The sequence below is a fragment of the Trachemys scripta genome, chromosome 2 (assembly GCF_013100865.1).
Source record: "Trachemys scripta elegans isolate TJP31775 chromosome 2, CAS_Tse_1.0, whole genome shotgun sequence".
NCBI classification, from domain to species: Eukaryota; Metazoa; Chordata; order Testudines; family Emydidae; genus Trachemys; species Trachemys scripta.
The window spans coordinates 213,165,520-213,186,426 of record NC_048299.1 but is presented as its reverse complement, the minus strand read 5'-3'; the positions used below and the strand labels follow the sequence as shown (position 1 = coordinate 213,186,426).

Below are 20,907 nucleotides of genomic sequence, written 5' to 3'. Positions count from 1 at the left end.
GTGTGGGGGGGGAAACTGGACATAATAGTCCAGATGTGGCCTCACCAGTGCCGAATAGAGCGGAATAATCACTTCCCTCGATCTACTGGCAATGCTCCTACTAATACAGCCCAATATGCCTATAACTCACTCTGTGCAAGCACATACACTACTAATATTACACAATTTATCACAGGCCAAAAAAAAAAAAAAAATTCTGTGAGAGCTCCTTGTAAAAATATTGGCATCACATCCCTGTTTAGAAAGCAACTTGATTCAGGGAGCTTATGCTGCAAAAAAGTATAGTCCTTTTATGACTCCCATTTAAGTAACCCATAATTAGAAGCTGAAAAATTGTTGTATTGAAACAGTTTGATACTAATCTTTGAAAATTACAAGAAAAAAAGAACACATATTGCTATATGATTGCAGACAGAACAGTGTGCACAAAAGTGTGTGGTTATAAAACATGATGTTCAAAATCCTTTTTATAACTATTGCAATCTTTTACAATAAAGCAATTTTGTCCAATACCCCAAAACGTGCATGCATTGCACTTACTGTCTGGTGAAAATGACTCATCCAAAGTTTTTATTTTTTTATTTTAAGGCACTCAGTGTCATTCTCTTTCAATGTGTACTATAGGACATACAATTTTACTTTGGTTTCCTTCCCAGCTCATGGAGAAAAGGCATTTTTTCCCCTCTGATTCTAAGCTCTAATTTCTCTTTGCCTGTCTTAGAACCAAGGGCCAGAGTCTGATACCCTTACTCATACTGGGTGGGATATTTTGCTGCACAGAACTTGTAGCCCAGGAGAAAGGAGGGGTAAAGTGCCTTTAATCCCTGGAAACTGTCCAAGCTACAGCAGCCATTTGGGGCTGCCCTAAGTGCAGCACGACTGTCTGGACTCTCAGCAATATCGGGTGCTGTGGTCTCTCCTGCCTCTAGCACACCCACTATGTGTGTAGGTGTTTGGGGTGGGGAGGGAGGAGGTGCTTATGACCATCTTCTACAAGTGCCTGTGCCAAGAGAATCCTTCCATGGCCAGATACAGAGGTTTTAGAGCCACTTTATACTATTTGAGCCTTTTACCCAGTGTGAAAGGGCCAGACTGACAATGAAACTCTCATCCAGTGATTGTCCACTCTCATGATTTCTATGTGAATTTGGCCCAGGGCTGGAGGCAGTCAGAGATGTGAGAATCTCCAGCCCGCTTGCAAATGTCAGCTTTTCCTGGGGGAGAACCCCCTCTGATTGGCAATCTTCCCCACTGCCTCACTGGAGAACAGTATAATATTTTTATTAAAAAAAAAAACTTGATAAGTAGTTCGATTGAACTCAGTAGGACTACTTCTGGAATAAGGTGCCATTCAGCACCAGTAAGAACATTAGAATCTGGTCCTGAAAGAAAATTTAAAAAAAAATCAGAACTCCTTGAAAAAGTTCTCTCCAAAACTAACAAGTGAATAATTGTGCTGTCTTGGGGTCAGATTCATCCACCCTTATTCACAGTGAGTGGTAACTTTCAATCTGCTCTACAGGACATAGAAATTTATTTCTGTTTCCCTCCCAGCTCAGAGAGAGAAGACATTTTTTCCTCCAGTTCTAAGCTTTAATTTCCTCTCTGCCTCCTCTCGGAATCAAAGGCCGGTGAGCAGCCCCATTGAAATCATTGAGACTTCTTGCTCAGGTCCTCATGCATCAAAGCATCTAAGCAGAGGCAGTACAGCTAATTCCAAAAGTTCAAAAATCATGAGATTCTCTTGTGTTTTCGGTCTCTCTTTTGAATTTTTAACTCTCCTTGCCACTCCCAATGTGTGTGACAATTGATGTGCTTATCTTAAAGCACATGCTTAAATCTATTCCTACCCAATAAAGTACTTAACTATGTTTTACTGTAATGGGACCTCAGGACTGCATAAATGCTTTGCTGAGCAGAGGTAAAAAAAAAACCTGCTTAAATGCTTTGTTGAGTTAGGGCTCAAGTGAGGCACTACTCAACATGAGTAAGAGTAGTAAAAATTGGCCCTAAACATTTTGCTGGTTAAATTCAAATTAAACCAACAATATTACTCAGCCCACTTTCCCCTTCCCCTATCTCCCTCCCCTCTGCTGCTCACACACAGTATAAAAAGTCACATTCAAGATGAAATCTGGAAACATGGATGTTCTGAAAATTCATTTCCACAGCATGCAAAAGGCTCTGATAGTCCCCATGCCTTCAGCTGTCTGAATCTGGAAGGCTGGCTATCATTCAGCACAATCTAACCAGTTTGCTTCAGCCTGGTTGACCTTTCCATACCTAGCAGCAATCAACGTGTTTCCCTTCCAACTTTGCCAAGGGCTCCTGGTAAGTGGGCAGAAAAGTGCTAACTAGCTGCACTTCATACCTTTGATAATTATTTTACAGAACTTTTACTTTTTATTCCCCATAATTTTTCACTATTATATAAGACATCCTGATAGACAGCGGAAAGATCCACCTATCACTGTGTAAAATGTTTGTATGCATTGTATCGGATAAAATTATTTTAAATACACTTTTCCCTGCTAAATATGAGAAATATACTTACTGGAGGTGCTATAAATTTGTAAAGAGAGGAACCCCTCAGAGCTAGAAACTTTGGTGTGTACATTCGGTCCTGAAGGGAGTCTTGTTCCCGTTCTTCTGTCCAGCCCATATAGACTATCTGATGGAAAAATCAATAGTGTTGATGAATTCCACATACATTACATGTTCATCATACAAATTATGCTGATGCCCTTCAAATCCTATTTAACTAAAGACCTTGAACTGGTGATTCAAAATGACATATTTGTAATTCACTTATAATTACATAATCACATAAAGAAAGCCTATTCATGGGAAACTGTCAGAACAAACTTTCATTGTACCAACAAAAGTAAAAGGCAAATATATATATCAGAAGTTTATCATCCCTTAAAAAACTTGCTGGAGTCATTCTAAATATGCTGAAAATTCAAATTAAAGGACCTTAATGAAACTGAAGTGTAAGAAACCAAGTAACCATAAAGCTAGAGTAAATATCAAGTAGGGGTTGAAAGTTCTTATTTGTGTAATCCTGGCTGGTGATTTGTTGCCTTCTGTGGAAAGAAAGGATTCAGTATGAGAGAGAAGGCATGCTATTTGTATTTCAATTTTATAGCTTCATCCAAGGACCTTAACATAATTTTCAGACATTACTCAAATATCATGGTATTTGGTTGATATTATTTTACCAATCTGACATACAGCTAAACTAAGGGTCAGCAAGCTTCAATGATTTACCCCAGACCACACAGCCTGTAACTGACAGAGTTGTGAATTAAAACATAGTAGCAGTATACTGCACTTATTACTATAAAAAAGATTTCCACTATAGCATGAATGAAAAAATATAAGCTAAAACACGCAAATATAAGTTATACATATTAAAACTGAAATATTGTATATACCTCATCAACTGAATGCAGCATAGAATTATTCATGTTATTAGTATACTATCTACTTTAACTATGTACTCCAGTTCAAAAGTCTTAAGTTAGAAGCAACATGCCCATCTGAAACTTGTAAAGTATAATTATAATTTTAAATAGTTGGGTTAAGAAAGGAATGCTACATAATTTATACTTTGTTTCAGGGTTTTTCTTTTTGTTGTTAGTTTTTGCTTATATAACATTCATTATTTCATCCTGCATAATATATTTGAACATTTTCTAAGAACTGTAACAACTATGAAAAACAGAGATGGACCCAATGGCCGCTCTGCCAAACAAAAAAATAGGCCAATTCCCCTTTCACCATCCCCACTAAAAAGGCAGAGCAAGGAAAAAGAAGCAACACTGGAGTAAAACTGTTATATCATGGTATAACTACAGCTATACTCACCAGATACAATTTTGTGGTTGTCTAATGACAACCTTTGAATACTGTACCTATTCAATGGGAGTTACTGGGTGGATCAACCCTTTTGAAACTCAAACCTGTTATTTAGGTTCCTAACATGGATTTAGGAGCCTGCCTTGAGCACTTTTTGAAAATCTTGGCCTATATCTACACTGTATTCAGAGAGCTGGGGACTCCTTAAAATCACTATCTCCTCTTTGGAAAATGATTACTTAAATTAGAATGTAACTATGCACCAATCTATGATATGTGAGTGAGTCAAGACCAAAAGTAGAAGAACCAGAGTATTTCCAGAGTACTGGTATCCATAGCTGTGGAGAAACCATGCACATGGACTAAACACATCCATGAACACCTGATTAACTAATACATTTCTTTGGCTGATAATAAACCGACTTCCAGTGTAGAAAGTAAAATATCACAGAAAATAGACAAACCAATATCTATTTCATATAGAATGGTTAATGGAATAGACCTGTTAATTTTAGAGCAATAAGATTGTGTAATTTGTTTCTACCCTAATAAGCATGGGCTTTTCTCTGTTCAGGGTTCTGATGTATTGCAGATTGAGTACGGAGATACAAAGGGCCTGGTCTGGCCAATGCTTACGCATGAGTAATTTTATACACATTAGTCGTCAATAGGACTACCTACATAAAGCAAAATTACTAATGTGAGTAAAATGATTCACCTTCCTGTTTGCATGATTTGGGTATGACTCAACCTATGATATTTCAGGACCCTGGATGGAGAATGTTCCATCATTTTTTAAGAGCAGAAACAACATACACAAGTTTATTGCTCCAAAATTAATGGCTCTATATATTAATACCAGCTCTAGGGGTATGTCTACTCTGCAGTTAAACACCCGCGGCTGGCCTTTGTCAGCTGACTTGGGCTCATTGGGCTCAGTCTAAGGGGCTGTTTAATTGTAGTAGACATTCAAGTTCAGGCTGGAGCCCAAGCTCTTGGACCCTCCCCATCATCGGGGTCCCAGAGCCTGGACTCCAGCCCAAGCCTGAATGTCTAAACAGCAATTTCCCCTTAGCCCAAACCCCACAAGCCTGGGTCAGATGACATGGACAGTATAGACATACCCTGCAGGGTTTGTGTTTCTGCTACATTTTATTGTTGCCAGTTTTATGCCAGACGTGAGACTAAATTATCATTATGATCCCTTCTGGCCTGAAAATCCATTAACTCAATGGGTCCACTCCAATGAGCAAAATTAAGCATAAAGCCTAAACCTCTTTTGTAAGATCCCAAGGGAAAAGTTATATTGCACATATATACTCAGAGTGAGAGAGACGATCATAAGTACAATGAGGCAAGGTTTAAAGAACTATTCCACTGAAAACCCTAATTTATTTCCCTTTGTTAATGGTACTTGGGATGTCATTCACGGTGCCAGAAAAATCAGAAGTGTGCGCCTGAGATTTCTTAGGAGCCTGAGGAAGTAACTGACTTAAATGCACTACTCAAGTGAGTAAAATTATTCACACATATAAGACTTTGCAAGGTTGGGACAAGACTTAGCAAAATATTTTTGATGATGTCAGATAAATGGCAAATGATTTCTGATTTCTGGAGACTGATACAGTTGCATGGTCTATCAGGGATGGTCTAGACAGTATTTGGTCCTGCCATGCGGGCAGGGGACTGGACTCGATGACCTCTCGAGGTCCCTTCCAGTCCTAGAATCTATGAATCTATGAAAGGAATTAAACTGAATTTAGTAGGTTCTAGCTTTTGATTTGTTTAATTGGAATTGGATACATAGTAAGATACCACTAGACAGGCAAAAGACCTGTTAAGCAAATCTATCTGAAACAAAGGAATGTGTGTTTTACTCAATTTACTTATAAGTAGTAAACGGGGTCCTTCAGACAGCAGGGAGAGGAAATGGAGTAAACAAAACAATTTTCATTTCAGCAAACATAAGTGGGGGAAGAAAGAGTGTCACCTTCCTCACTGCTTGAATAAACATTACTTGGAGGGATAACCTTCAGAAGAAAACAAAGGGGCGGAAAACCCCAAGTTCTCTCTTTCACCCAAGAAGACAAATGCAGCTGTGCCTTTGGGAGAGATCCTGACCAAGGAGAGGGTCAGTCACCATCTTGCTGGAAGGCTGTGGGGAGAAAGGCCATCTTGAATAAAACCATGAACCAAAATTTGCTGGATTAAGTTTTAGACTGTTAGATGAGTGTTTTCATTTTTATTTGCTGGTAACCATTTCTAACGTTTTCTCTCATGCTTGAATTCACTTAAAATCCTATCTTCTTTTGGTAATACACTTGTTTTATTTTTAACTGAAACTAATCTAGTGTTGTGTTTAAACTGAACTGGTTGGTAACTTCAGTTAAAGTAAAAAACCTGTTGGATATTGACTCCTTAAAGAGGCAACAAACCTTAATATTTCTCTGAACTGTCCAGGAGAGGGCTGGATGTGGCAGAACACATTTTTCTGGGAAAATATGGGACTGGGAGTGTGTTGAGGTTACCCTGCAAGTAGTAACCAAGGCTGGTGGGAGCCAGAGTAGTGCTGTAGACCAGCTACTCGGGTCAGAGCTGCTGAATCAGGGCTGTTTAGCACAGACACTCAGGTTGTGATATGCATGCTGTCAAGCTGTTTGTGAGCTGCCCAGGTTGAGAGCTAAATCAGCAATGCACTGTGAGGCATCCACGTTTACAGGGCAAGTGGTGACACAACCACTCATTGGTAATATATTGCACCCCAGAATGCGACAACCACCTGGCCTGAAGATACTTAATATTTTTGTAGTATGGTAAGTAATTTGTGTTCAGCTGGTAGTTTCTCTTTCCCACAACTCTGATGACATTTTATAAAGTTTGTACTTCTACTATTCATCAGCCTAATAGGATAAAGTCACTCATGCTATGTGGATGTATTGATATTTTAAATTTGATTACTTCACTACTAAAGCAGCCATGAGATATTTGAGATTTTTTTCCCTTGACTCTACATCATGGGAAGAAGTTAAACTGATTTTGCAGACAATATCCTTTATTGAGGATTTATTAACAAAAAAGGGCTTTTCTCTTTCAAGCTAAAATACCACCATCAAACCTACAGAGGGACTGTTAATCAAAACACTATCAGATTGTCAGTAAGTTTATTTCTAAAATCCCTTTTCTGTAATTTAAATGAATAAAACATAGCCATACAGATTCTAAAGAATAGAAAGGTTGTCCCAATATATTAGTGTTTTATTTTTTAAAATTATTTTCTACTACAGTGGCCTCAAGTTCCTATGAATAAATTAGACACGTGAAACTGGAGAAAGCATAGGTGCTACACGCAGTAAGAATATCCTGTCTTTCAGGAGATAAAATCGAATCCATAGCCTTGTGATATTTTAGATTTTTATAAACATGCTAACTTTGATTCAAAGACAAAATCTAGAACAACAGTGGGAATCTCATTAATTTAAAATGGACAGTTTTTTAATTCTGGAGCTCAATGGCTCATTTATGGAGTGTGATAAATATAAATAAGAAAGAAAAACTTTTAAACACAAAAGATGACCCAAGGAATTATGTACCATGGCAGGTCCCCTTCTGATCCTGCACAAGGATCTGCAGGCATGGACTCCATCACAAAATCTTATTCAATTTAATTGGATTCCACATGGAAAGAAAGAACAATGATTCTGAGTCCCTTTGCAGAACTAGGACCTAAAGATCCTTGACTGCATACATACAAACACAGAACTCATCATATATACCAGTCATATATATGTAGAATAGAATTTAACTATGTATCCACTGAGCTGAAGGAGTATCACTACTAATTCAGCCAAGAAAGGGAACTGAGCGGCGCATCAGACAACTTCATGTCTCAGAAGTGGTATGGATACTGCACACACACAGAAAAGGAGTGGAGGCCCTAAAGGAATAAGGCATGACCAAATGCTATGGACATTTAGACATTTGAATAGCATTTCAATCTTCAAGAAGCAGCAGCTTTGTTTGAGGACTGCCAAGCTTCTCAGTCCTGTCACATGGAAAAAAGAAACCAAGTCTTATTTCCGATAAACTTCCAGCCACAAAGCAATTTTTGCAGCTGTTGTAATTTCCAAAGGCAATAAGTGATGCAAAATGTATTAATTAAGTGCAAGTTGATTCTGCATTAAAGACTCAACATCATATTATGGCTTCTCAGGTGAAACACGGACACTTGAAAAAGTCTCTATATTTACATGATAAATTAACCAGAACCCTTCTTTCAGTCAAAAATCCATCCAATTCAATATGGATTTACAGGATGCAGACTCTGTAGCTGAGCAGGACAATAATTCATAACCTGACAACATGTATTTATTAAATCCACATTTCATATCTTCCCAATATGTTGTTAAAAGTATTTACTTACGTAGCCTATAAGAGCCTTTCGGTCTGAAGTGTCATTTTTCACAGAGTTTTAATGTGAATGTTTAATTTTACTTTATAAAGAATGAAAAGATATTCACTCAAGAAAATTACCACAAAATAATGCTAAATAAAGGGGAACTTTTTCACTAGTATGGTGGTGAAGCACTGGAATGGGTTATCTAGGGAGGTGGTGGAATCTCCTTCCTTAGAGGTTTTTAAGGTCAGGCTTGACAAAGCCCTGGCTGGGATGATTTAGTTGGGGATTGGTCTACATGACCTCCTGAGGTCCCTTCCAACCCTGATATTCTATGATAGATGAAAATAAAGCAATTAAAAGATCAGGACAGAATTACTGCCACTTTCTCTGGGAGTTCTCAGACTAATATTATTTGCAGCAGCGGAGTGGGGCAACAGGACAAAGATAGAGCCAGAGGACTAATGAACATGTTATACAGCAGGCAGGATTATCCTGATGGCTTGGTGAAGAGCTCTGATAATTGTCGCCCCACTGCTACTGACATTCTTGTCCCGCCTTAGTACTCCCAGAGTTTATCATGGTTTATGGTTAAACAGAAAATTCACCCAAACAAAAAAGCTGGGAAGAAGGTTTGAGTCTGGTTCAGCTGCAGTCAATGGCAAAAGCTCCATTGACTTCAATAGGGTCAGAGTTCCCCATAAGCAGGGCCGCTGTGAGCAGGTTCGGGCCCTGGTGAAAAATTTTTGGGGGGCCCCCCAACAAGGGCGGACCGGCTAAACAGGGCTTCCCCTGCCTCTCGTTGGCCCTGCCTACAAGTGAACTGTTTTTAAAAATATCAGAAGATTCCATCGTGTCTGGATGTGAGTGAATGAAAGAGCAATAATAAATATGAATAAAAATATTTTGCTATCACGTAGACATGGAAAAACAAATGCCCAGCAGAGCTGGCCAGGGTTTTGAAGTCTAGCTCATTCAGAAAATCTGTCCCTTGAAGCAGTCTTGTCGTTTTAGCTTTGTAAATGGTTTTCTGTCTTCTTCACTAAGCAAACAAGATGCATTAAAGACAGGTTCTCTGCACCAGGAACACAGGGCCAGGTTTACCGATATAGAAAAGAAAAAGACCACACATACACACATCCATCTCCATGATCCTTTCCCAGCAATTCTTATGCATTCTATTATTATTTTTTCTACTATGGAATGTGGAGTGCCAATCAAGCTAAACTATAAGGAGATTTAATTACCGCTCAAACTACTTGATCTTGAAGATCTGTTTGCTTGTAATCCAGAATGAGGCCTACCTTTTTGGGGGTGCTGATTGAGCACCACATTGGAGAAAATCAGGGAAGGATGAGATTTTTAAATGTTTTACACTCTGGTTTAAGCGGGCTTACGGCCCCAATTGCATCATTAATTTTTGTAATGACTAGTAATTAGAGCTAGTCAGGAATTTTCCCAGCAATACAGGTAAGTGCTTTGCTGAATCAATCACAAGGTGAGGTCCACCCTATCTATGAGACTAAGTGAAGTGAATACAATTGCTTTATAGGGATTCTGTTAATTGCTTTGGGGCAGATTCCCATCTTTGTTGTTAAATAACTAATCATCAACTCCAAATGCCCTCTCATATGGAGTCCCTCAGGGGTTATATTGAACAACAGCAGCAATGCGTATGTAAAGTCACTAGGAGAATGGATAAGGCAGCATGCCTTGGTGTCTCCCCAATATACAGATACTCACATCTACCTTACTGTCCTACATGATCATTGTTATTCCATCTCAATGCTAAAATTCTGCATTACACGGCGCATATAACACAGCTGATTGAATCTCAACATGGATATGACAAAGCTTGCAGAGGGGTAAAATACTTATTTTAATAAAAAAGAATTGCCATTTTATTCATGTGTGTGGAGGGGAATTACTTTCCCAAGGTTGTTGCTTTATTTCATTTTAGAGAATTATTCTTTCATTTCCCCTCACCCCAGAGAATTTTAGGCCTCATTCTTATATAATAGGACTGATTCTTACAGTAGCTGTGATAAGAATCCTTCACATAATAGAGACTCATACATCTATATTTTCATAGCATTAACTTCACAATTCCAAATAAATACATTGGGAATTGTGCGGCTAAGCCTCCAGAGCTCATTGCTTTGAAAACGTATATTTATTGGCGTAAATCCCTTGTTTAAGTTTTTTTTCCTTTCACCATTTATTTAGACTGCTTCATAGAAAACAGAGGCATACAACAATACACAAGGGCTTTTTGCATGTGGTGTTTGTTTGTTTGTTTTTAAGATGATGCTTCAAATAGAGCTGGCAATTTTCATCCTTCACGGCTCAACACAGGTGTATTCCTTTATCTAGTAATCCAGCAAAAGGAATGCATCAGGTTCCATAAATATTCATCATGCAAGGTTTTTTATATACCTTTTGTGATGGTCCTCATTATAGTCCTATGGAATATTTTTATCTTTGTTTAACCCCTCCCCCTCATATATTTTATCAAAAGGGACTATTTACTGGACAATTTTGTCTTCAGTCATAAGCTATATACTAGCTCAGTAATGTATTATGATTGAGATTGTTGTGTTTTCCTGCCAAAGCAAAGGAGAATTCTTTCCCCCAGTCCTTGAACTAACAATGATTTAGCTTATCTCAAATCAGATAAACATTTAGGCTTCTACAGTACTTTCACTATATGACTCTTAAAACAATCTGGTAAAAATGTAAATAAAGTGAACAACTTGAGCTGTATCTTTAATCTTGCATAGTGCCATTTTAAACTTAATGGGAAGTATTACAGCCTGCTTTACTGACATTAAAAATCTGATTTGACATAGGAACCACTTTGTATGGTAGCACAGACTTAGTGCACTTTAGAGTCTCTCACTCCTTTGCACTGCAGTGAGGTATAGCAGATATTTATGTGTGTGGTCAATGGGATAGAACGTAGGTTCTCAACTGCGGGGAGTGCGTCAAACTTTCTAGGGAGGCATGGCTACGGATACCAGAGGTGTGGGGGAAGGTAAAGGACCATACCCCTCCTCCTTTTTAAACAGGGGAATTATGCCTCCCCACACACTTTTGAGAACTTGAATTTGACAGGGGAACAATGAGGAGGGGATGGGTCCCCCCGCCTTGGCCCCTGAGGAGCTGAATGGCATAAGGGCAGAGCCCCTTCCCTGCTGGCAAGACCGAGCAGGGACCAAACCAAATCAGAGTAAGCAGCATTGCGACCTGGCGTCCGAGGTCTCGGCACTGCTCACATGTAAAGGTAAGAGGTACTATTATAGTACCACTCGACTTGCATTTTGATTTAAGCAATTTGCCTGATATCACCTGATCAAATGCATTAGCAACACTAGGTGGCAGTATCCTCGCAATTGTAAGGCGGGGTGAGGTTTGAGAAAAAAAGAAAAAAAAACACATCAAAGCTAACATGGGGCACAATTCAAAAATGTTGTGAACCCCTGGAATACAATAAAGAAAAAGAAATATGAAAAATAACTAAGACACTAGCAATAAAAGTATTACTGACATTATGAGGGGTTATTCTTCTCCCCTCTTCCCCTCCCTGCTGTTTTTTCCTAGCCTAATCCCCATTTCAATTCCTTATGTTTTGGAACCCTCCATGAAAGAGAAGCCCCCTCATACATGAGCTGCTTACTGGTAGGTTATTTAATTTTAAATGAACTCATTATTCCCATTTCAAGGGGATCAAAGGATTAAATATATTAATGTATTTAATGTCCTTGAATTTCCTGGTAAGAATTTAATTTCCTCTTCACCCTATTATCATAGGTAGCTTGAAGATAGAATTTTTTTGGTTTTGTTTTTTTGTTTTTAACCATAAAGTAAACTTTTGAGGAAATATGATGGGGATTTAAACTAAAACTGGAAAATATTTTTCAGATATTTGCACATTAAATTATGAGGCTCTTCCCATTCTTCTCCATGTAACTGAAAAATAGACTTATAATACGGAAAAATTGAATCATAATATTTGCTCACTTGAACACAGAAGAATATAATCACAGAAGGAGTAAACAGTTTAAGCACGCAAGAATTGCTGCACTGAGAACTACAGGTAGTACTACACAGAGTAACCAGCCAGAATGATATTTGCAGTTTATTACTGTATTATGTTTCACAGCTGAGCTCTGTGACACTTCTGAAGTGCACATATAGCAACTTCAGATGTAACCTTAGTTCAAAGCTCATTTTGTTTGCTAATCGAAACCCACATTTGTGAAAGGTTCACAAGCATAAACTCAGGTTGTTCCCCATACCACTCGGCCTTCTGCCATCCCCTAACAAGTCCCAATTACTTGTACTTCCCCTACTAAAATTCTGGATGGCCCTCTTTGCACCTTCCTACTTTTCATGTCAAGTATGGTTAGCCACTCCTTTCACATCCATCAAGTAGTTGGGGTAGTGTCATCTATAAGCTGGGTGCTTAATGAGTCTCCTGGAGAGTCAAGCAGGCAAAATTTGCCTGCCTATCCGTCCCATAGTGCTCTCACTCCATCTCTATTAATCAAGGAGATGAAGATACCTCAATTCCTCACCCTGGTTGCAGATTAGTAGGTAGAATTTATTTTCAAGAGAGTCTTTTCCCCCCTCATTTAAGATTTTGAAATGCTCACTTATTGCAACAGATTCCTGTGATGGCAAAGCCAATTTGAAGACTAATTGGATAATCGCATGCATTTGTCAAAATGACAGAATTGAAACAACAATTTTTTTTCCCCCTGAGGATTATTCAGGTCAATGAACAATTTCATGTAGTTAAAATTCATTACAGTATGAATGTGTTGTTGTTAGTACAGAACAGATTAGCATTGAGGAAGCATGGCTCTCAATGGTAAGGATTCTTCCAAAGGAAGAAAAAAAAAGTACTTACCATTCCTGATACACATCAGAAAACTCTAATGGAGCTTTCTTTGCAGAGCCAAATTTTGATGCACGCAACAGGCTTGGGCGCTGATTTATATTGCCACTCTTTGTAAAAGTAATAGGAGATGATAGTAAAAAAAAATAGTTTGATCTACTTATGCCTTAAGGATTATTGACTGAATCATTTTTAAATACACCAACTAGAGTGGGGCAGTTATCTTTTTCACAAAAGTGCTGAATGTGTCTTAACGCAGCATGAGTCACTTCAAATTCTCAAATTCTCTCTCTCTCTCTGGTCAAAATGGAATTAGAATACAACACTTGCCTGGTTAATAATTAAAGCGCCAATTGGTGAAGTTAATATACTTTTGTTTTATCTAGAGTGATCTGGCTTCTTCGCTTCCATAAACTTCCTTTCTTCTTGTGGAGATTTTTCTTGTTTACTTGTCACATACATCTTCACAGCAGTTTAGCACACCCCTGATCAGGTTAATTAGGCTGCTAGTTTTATCATTGAAGGGATCCCATCCTTCTGCCCTCAAAATAATTTTACAGCCAACTTGGGGACTCCAAGACATTCTTTGTCATTCTCAACAGAGTAGCTGTCAACTAACGTTTTGATAATCAGAGGATCCCCATACATTCTGGCTACAAACTTACTGTATATCATAGTGTCATTGTCCTCTCTCATTGCTGCTGCACAACTGCAGCCATGGTAAAGTATTTTCTACTGAAAAAAAATCATCTCTGTAAAATAAGGACACATTTTAAACTGACCCCATGTCCATTTCTCATCTACGGAACTTATTAATGGAGTTAAGTATGGTTGTGAGAAGGTGATAGGGTTCTTGATATTTAATGAAGAACAAGCTTTGTGATTTTCTTGTGGCCTGTCACAGGGTGACTGGCCACTGTAAATGAATCAGGTCCAGTCCCTCTGAGACAGAACAGGTGCCCACAGTTTGACCAGTTAGGATAGAACAGGGAGAATCAGAAATGGGGAGATCTGGTGACTCAAAGGAGTCAGTCAGGAAAAGGGTAGGTGAGAGCTGCCAGAGACTAGGAGACTGGAAGAGGTTCCTGGGAAAAACTGAAAGTAGGAGAGCAGCAAGAACGGTTTGCCAACTGACCTACCCAGAGACAGGCCAGAGAGCAGCAGAGGGAATTGCCTGTTGAATTGCCTCTCTAAGCTGGAGAACTGAAGCAGAGGTCCAGAGAGGGCTGAAGGCAGGGGACCAGTGAAGAGGCTTACTTGCTGATGTCTCCACATTGGAAAAGCTGGAGTCAGAGGAATGGAGTGGGCTCATGGTCCAGGGGGAATGATGAATGCTCTTTGGGTGAGGATGGTCTCCCTGCAGCATGGCTGTGGGGGTTCTTGTTGGGAAGAACGGGGTTGTACAGCACCTGGAAGGGCTGGGGTGGCTGTCCTGGCACACACAGGGGAAAGGCCTGACAAAAAGCCAGGTATGGTGGAAGACACCAGTATGTGGACCATCAAGGTACTACAAATCTTGGAATTTTAGGGACTATACACACAGGGGATGACAAATAGTCTATTTGTGGGGACTTATATTTTATAATATTTGTGTAACCCACACACCTCCCAGGTGTGGTGCTCTGTCCCTTCTAGTGGCACCGAGACATGAGAGAGAGAGAAAAATTAGTGACTTCTCTACAGCCTTAGCTAACAGGCATATGGATTTTAGCTCATGCAGTAGAGGTTCATGCATTTAGCTCCAGAGGTCCCAGGTTCAATCTCACCCGTCAACGACCGGGGTCTGTCAGTGTTACATTTGTAGTGTTTTTGTAACATAGCAGCTCAGGTAGGGTATTATTATGGCAAAAGAGCCTGGGATAGAGTTACTGGGGACTCAGAAGGAGAGAAACAGACAGGTGTGCCAATTGTGCTGTGGCCTGATGCAGTAGTGTGCTCCATGCACAAGAGGATGCCCCCTGACAAGGCCTCAAAAAAGATATAATACACATAAAAATCTGTATCTGAGTGGCTAAAAGGTACTCCCCCTTAATTTCAGAAGTTGTTTTGATCATGTTTAGTATTACCCAACCTCAAAGCATTAACAAGACTTTCCCCCTACATGTACACACTGTAGAATTCTTATTTATATATTTAGTGAAGAGTTTGCCACATTTATCCATGACTTTGTCGCCTTCAAAATGGTTATTGTAACATGATTTATTTGCTGTATTAAAAAAAAGTAAAAATAACCATAACAACAAGCCACAAGCGTGTGTCTATAAGTAGATGCCTCGTCACTCCAAAGCTAACCGATCTGAGCATGCACAAGCTGAACATCCTTTCCTTGGGTCCCAATTTAGGCACTGACCCTGGACACAAAAGCACGTGGGTAACTCTACTCATGAGCAATTCCATAGAGTTCAGTGACTTCACACAAGTAAAATTCTACATGTGTTTAAATGTTTGCAGGATCAGGGCACTGATGCGATCAGCAATGCCTGAGTGTATATAATTTCATTTTCAGAACCTAATATTCAAACGTCCATACTCCGGTGAAACCAAAATAAAATTTCTCTGGAATAATACCATAAACTGCTCCTGAGTGAAGACCATTGCCAAGCCAAATTTTGACTTTTAAACCTCAGACATTTTCGCTGCAAAGCTGTTAAAGAGGTTGCCATTTTTATGATGTTTAGGAATAAGGGAAATGACCTATTAATACACACTCTGCTGTGGCATATTGTCATAGTTGGACATCCATCCTAGCAGCCTGCTCATAGACACATAAGACTCTGTACGCTCAATGATTTTTAATTTTTTTAAGACTGTAAGAGCCCAAAGTCACCATTTTTTGAGCTTTGGAATGTATAAATATAAAACAAAATTATGTAGAATTACATTGCAGTGCAGAGGCTGATTCATCTTTTGAAAGAGAAATCAATGTTTGTAAATGAAAGAGGACAAAGTAATCAAGGAATGAAATTTTACTTGCAAGCCTATCAGAGGGAAGTACAAACTGTGAATAATAAAAGAAAACATTTAAAATTATAAAACATGTACTTAGCAATGTCACTTTAAATACAACCTGTATTACTGGTACTGTTTTTTGACCCAGAAATTATTTGGAAGGCCAAAGGTCAAAATGTTTTTTTACACTCTGAGCAGCTTTCGGTACCTAAATGTTCTTGGCTAAGGTTGCTGAGCCTCTTCCGAAATGCAAATGATATATAACTGGGGTGTAGTCATTGTGGGCTTGATTCATTGCTCACTGAAGTCAATGGGAAGAGTTCTATAGACCCTTCAGTAGGCATGGGATCAGGTCCTACATACCACTTCTCACAGAAAACACGAAAAGGTGCCAAAGAGCAGTACTTGTCAGAAAACCACAGCTGGGAAGCGAGGGCCGATAAGACCATTCAGTGGTTAGAGGAAAGAAAGCTATAAAATGAATATGATACAGGCCTACTGGACAGGAATTAATTTCTTAAAACAAACATATTTTAAACCACACAAATATCTAAGGAAGGAAATATTATACATTATTAAATCAGGTAAAAATGAATCAAATACAGTTTGAATGAATCTATTTCATAGTTACCCAGAAGGCAGAATGGCTTCCAGAGACAATTTACCAATAAATAATTTGTTAAAACAAACCACAAATCACTAGAATACAAACCACTTCTAGAATCAGGAACATAGAGCCAGATGTTTAAAGGAATGTTGGTGTTGCTCTGCTCATCTTTGCAAGGCCTAACTGACCTAGAAGTCTAAGTCTCATTTTCAAAAATTCCTGCTGAAATCAGTACATACATTTCAGGATCTGGGTCCTAAGTGCCTAAGTCACTTTTGAAAATGAGATTTAGACTTCTAAGTCAGTTAGGCATTGCAAGACTGAGTGGATTAATGCCTAATTACCTTTTAAAATCTGGGCCATAATGACACTGGACTACATCAGGGTGTAACTGATTTAACAAAGTCAGCAGTTCTCTTGCTATACAAAGTATAATGGAAATCTCATTGAGGTTAAATTTTACAGGCATCAATGCCTTCCACCAAGTGCATATAACCATCTTCCAGATAGGTTTGCTAAGAGAGAGTGACATATTGAAGAGATTAGGTCCTATTGATGAATTACTGCAGTAACAGTTTGCAGCCACAAAGTATTACCCATAAACTGTAAAAAGATTAGCAGATGCAAAGATATTCTTTGCATCTCTAAATTCCCTACAGTAAACTCTCATTACACTACCATCATTGATGCCACAATAAAAATATTGCATTAGCATAAACTGGCAAAATAAAAATGTAAGAGCCAAAGCAGTCACAAATTACTGTACTAAGGTATTCAGTTTAAAAATCATTTACTCTACTTAAGCATGATTGCTAACTAGGAAATACAATGTACCTTTCTTGATCTTAAAAATTCTTAGTGCATTTCACTTAACATTATACACTAATTACAAATTGCAACCAAAGCTATTACTTCTATATCCAGGAGTTGCTGATCTGTCACAGCTTCATTATCAACACTGAGGCACTCCAAACACTTAGCCAATATTCTTTTGAGTCAAAGTACATTTCAAAGACTTGTGGGAATGAATTCTCATAAACAAGAGGAACAGAAGACATTACTGCACTGGGAAGCAGAATGTGGTGGCAGCAATTCATGGTGAGAGCTCACTAACCTCAAAACACATCAGTAGAGTCGTCTTATTCCAGTGCCAATTTTGATATAAATGAAGAAGTTGTAGCTTTTAACAAAATTTTAAAAAGTAAGTGTTATATCCTTGGGGGCAACAGGTTTAGGAAAAAAATCACTGGAGACACAAAGAGCTGTAAACCTTAAAAGCAGCCATTTATTGCCACACACTGAACTAACCAAAAGCCAGCCAAAACTGGTTGGGCTATCCTCTAATAATCTAACTCAGTTGCCATAGCAACAACAAGATTCTATTACCACGACAACCAAATACACAACGCGTTGCTCCCCCCTTAATAAGAACGTCCCCTAAAAAAAAACCAAACACTAAACTAGAGAAGGAGGTAGACTGCCTCCGTTCCCGGCTAAACTCCGGGAATTATTTTGCCCCGTAACCGTGGGTTTGCTGTAGCTAAAGATCCAGCCATTGAAGAGGCCTTCTGTCTCCAGGTGGATTATGGTGGACTTCTGGTGTTCTTGCACCCGAAAGTGTCTTGGGGGTGGGCCTGACAATGTGCTCAGGGTTCGTAGGGTGAATGGGTGAGGATATGGTATCAGCTTGTTCCGGGCAGAGGAGTATCTCTGCTGCCGGCATTAATGGAGGGGAAAAGTCAGGAACAGGTGACTCTTGATTCGGTGTCTCGCCGGAAGTGGTGAAGTCAGGCAACTCAACAGAAGATGTGTCCTGAGGACAGGTATAACCTGCAGCAGCTGATCTACATGTCACCGCCAGGTGAGATCCTCTGCAGTCCAGACTATGTAGGAAACAGGCGCTCTTTGAGCGATGACAGTAGCAGGGACCTATTTTGCTCCAAAAGTATAATTCCGAGCCAAAACCGGCTGTCCCGGGCTAAAGGTTCATTTTTTTGCTCTGGATGCATGCCTGATGACTTGATCTTGCTGCTGACATTGCACAATTTGTCAGGATTCAGAAGGTTTAAGCAGATCAAAGCAAGTGCACAGCTGTCGTCCCATCATTAGAAAGGCCGGGGATCCCTTGGTCGTAGTATGAGGTGTGTTTCTATAGGATAGTAAGAAGGTGTCCAGACACTTTTGAATGGATAATTGTCCCCTTGTCGATTTCAAAGCTTGTTTCATTGTCTGCGCAATCTTTCAGCTAATCCATTAGTGGATGGATGATATGGTGCGAAGTGATGTGGTGTATCCCATTTGCCTTTGTTGGTGTCACTAGGTATAGCTACCAGGTAACTCGGGGGGGATGGAAGGCCATAAGTGCCGATGAAACTTCCCTGCTCTGAGTCTAAGTGAGCCACAGTAACTCCATCTTGTGAACTTTAACCTACCTATATGCTAGAAGACTAATGCTGAAGCAGGCCGGAGCAGAAATGTAATGGTCAGCTTTTTCTAGCAGACAGCTGCAGTTTCGTTCACACTAGCAAAACTTTTAGTGATAATGCGGGGGAAAAGAGGGAGAGAAAGGCCTAGTGTGTAGAGCTTGCAAGGTCAAAGATAAGCATGCGAACGGGAACATTTCTAACTGTAACTGCTCGAGGAGGGAGGGGTAAAGAGGGAGTAACAGAACAAAGGCTTACACACACACAGCTTGGAATATAAAAGGAAAAACTTGCTTGTATGTGCTGCGCTTGATTTGAGACATGCTGGTCTCCTAGTGCCTTTTCGAGATCTCGAATAAACTTGGTTTGCTTCTCCACCTTGGTGTGTCTATTGGTGCGGCGCACACCGGGCAACAAACCCTGTTGCCCCCCCTCGGGCCTTCTGGGCCGGCAACAGTTTTGGCGCCCAACGTGGGGCTCGAGGCTGAAATTTAGCCTTGCCCGGATCCCTCCTGGTGGCCAACGGATTACGGCGACGACCGACGCCCAGCGCGCACTGGTGACTTCATCGGGGGGCTGCGGCTGAGACGTGGTGTGATCGACCCCGGAGGGCACAACGCACTCGAGTAGTGGAGAAGCAGTTGGGGGCAACGGTGAGGAACCGGATCCTTGGATAAGGTAGGAACAGTCCCGTGGGGACTTTACCTGTTTTGACCTGGGGACGCCCAATGTCTCCCTAGAGCATGGGGCAGGGACAGAGTACTCTAGGCAGGGCAAGATGTACGCCCTTAGAATGCATTCTGGTGAACTGGAAAGTGTATGGATCAGATCCGTTGATTAGAAATAAATTAAAAAGATTCTGTACAGTAGACTGGCCTCAGTACCAGCTAGAATGCCAGGAAAGGTGGCCACCGGAAGGATCACTTAATTACAACACAATCCTTCAGTTACTTTTGTTTTGTCAGCAAACAGGTAAATGGAATGAACATCTCTATGCGTATACGTTTATGATGTTAAGAAATAGGCCTGATATTTTGCACAAGTGCCATTTGACTCCAACAGGCTCGGTAGTACCTGCTGCCAATCCTCAGAACCCTCCCACAGTTGTAATGGCAGAATCGGTGTCCCCTTCAGCTCCAGCACCCCCACAGGCTCCAGAGAGTACCCCCTCAATGGGATTGTATCCGTTGATTACTGAGAATATGGTAGCCCGTCCAGGAACACAGGATCGTGCAGCCCAGATTGTGCCAGTGTATTCTCATGTTCCTTTTAACCCAGTGCACCTAGCTGCCTTTAAGGCAGAAGCAGGGGAATTCTCCACGAATCCAAGCAAGTTTATTTCAATCTTTGAAGGGTGTCTAGCAAGCCATAAGCCTGACTGGGATGACTGCAATATACTGATGAGAACCTTGCTGTCTGAGGTGGAGCAGAATCAAGTTATAACTAAGGCTAAGGAGAAGGCACAGAGAAGGCATTTAAGGTTTAAAAAGGAAAGCTATTGGACACCAGAGGTTGTACCGAGTGGAATCCTCAAAAGTGGGTGTGCTCGTGCTGGTTTGTTGCTTGAAATCTCTGTATAGAAATTATGTTACTGAAAGGTTGTATAATGGCAATGTGTATGTGTTCATTGTTGGGAAAAGGTGTATGAGTGAAGAGTGGAAGTTTTCTTTGGAGGTTAAAAGAAGCCAAGAAAGGGAGAAGGAAAAAGAACAGAACGAGTTAACTGGAAAATATAGCTAGCAAGCTCAGTCATGCTGACCCTATCCAAGGACAT

The 20,907-nt window shown here is 40.0% G+C and overlaps 1 protein-coding gene across 2 annotated transcripts in view; it reads right to left on the bottom strand.

Annotated features, from left to right (window-relative positions):
• The window catches only part of SNTG1 (syntrophin gamma 1), a 566,961-nt gene that overhangs the window by 87,681 nt on the left and 458,373 nt on the right, over positions 1 to 20,907 (bottom strand). For both annotated transcript variants that reach the window (XM_034762903.1, XM_034762905.1), the window contains one exon: positions 2,555 to 2,671. In XM_034762903.1, the coding sequence (XP_034618794.1) occupies positions 2,555 to 2,671 (117 nt within the window). The remainder of the gene's footprint in view (positions 1 to 2,554; positions 2,672 to 20,907) is intronic.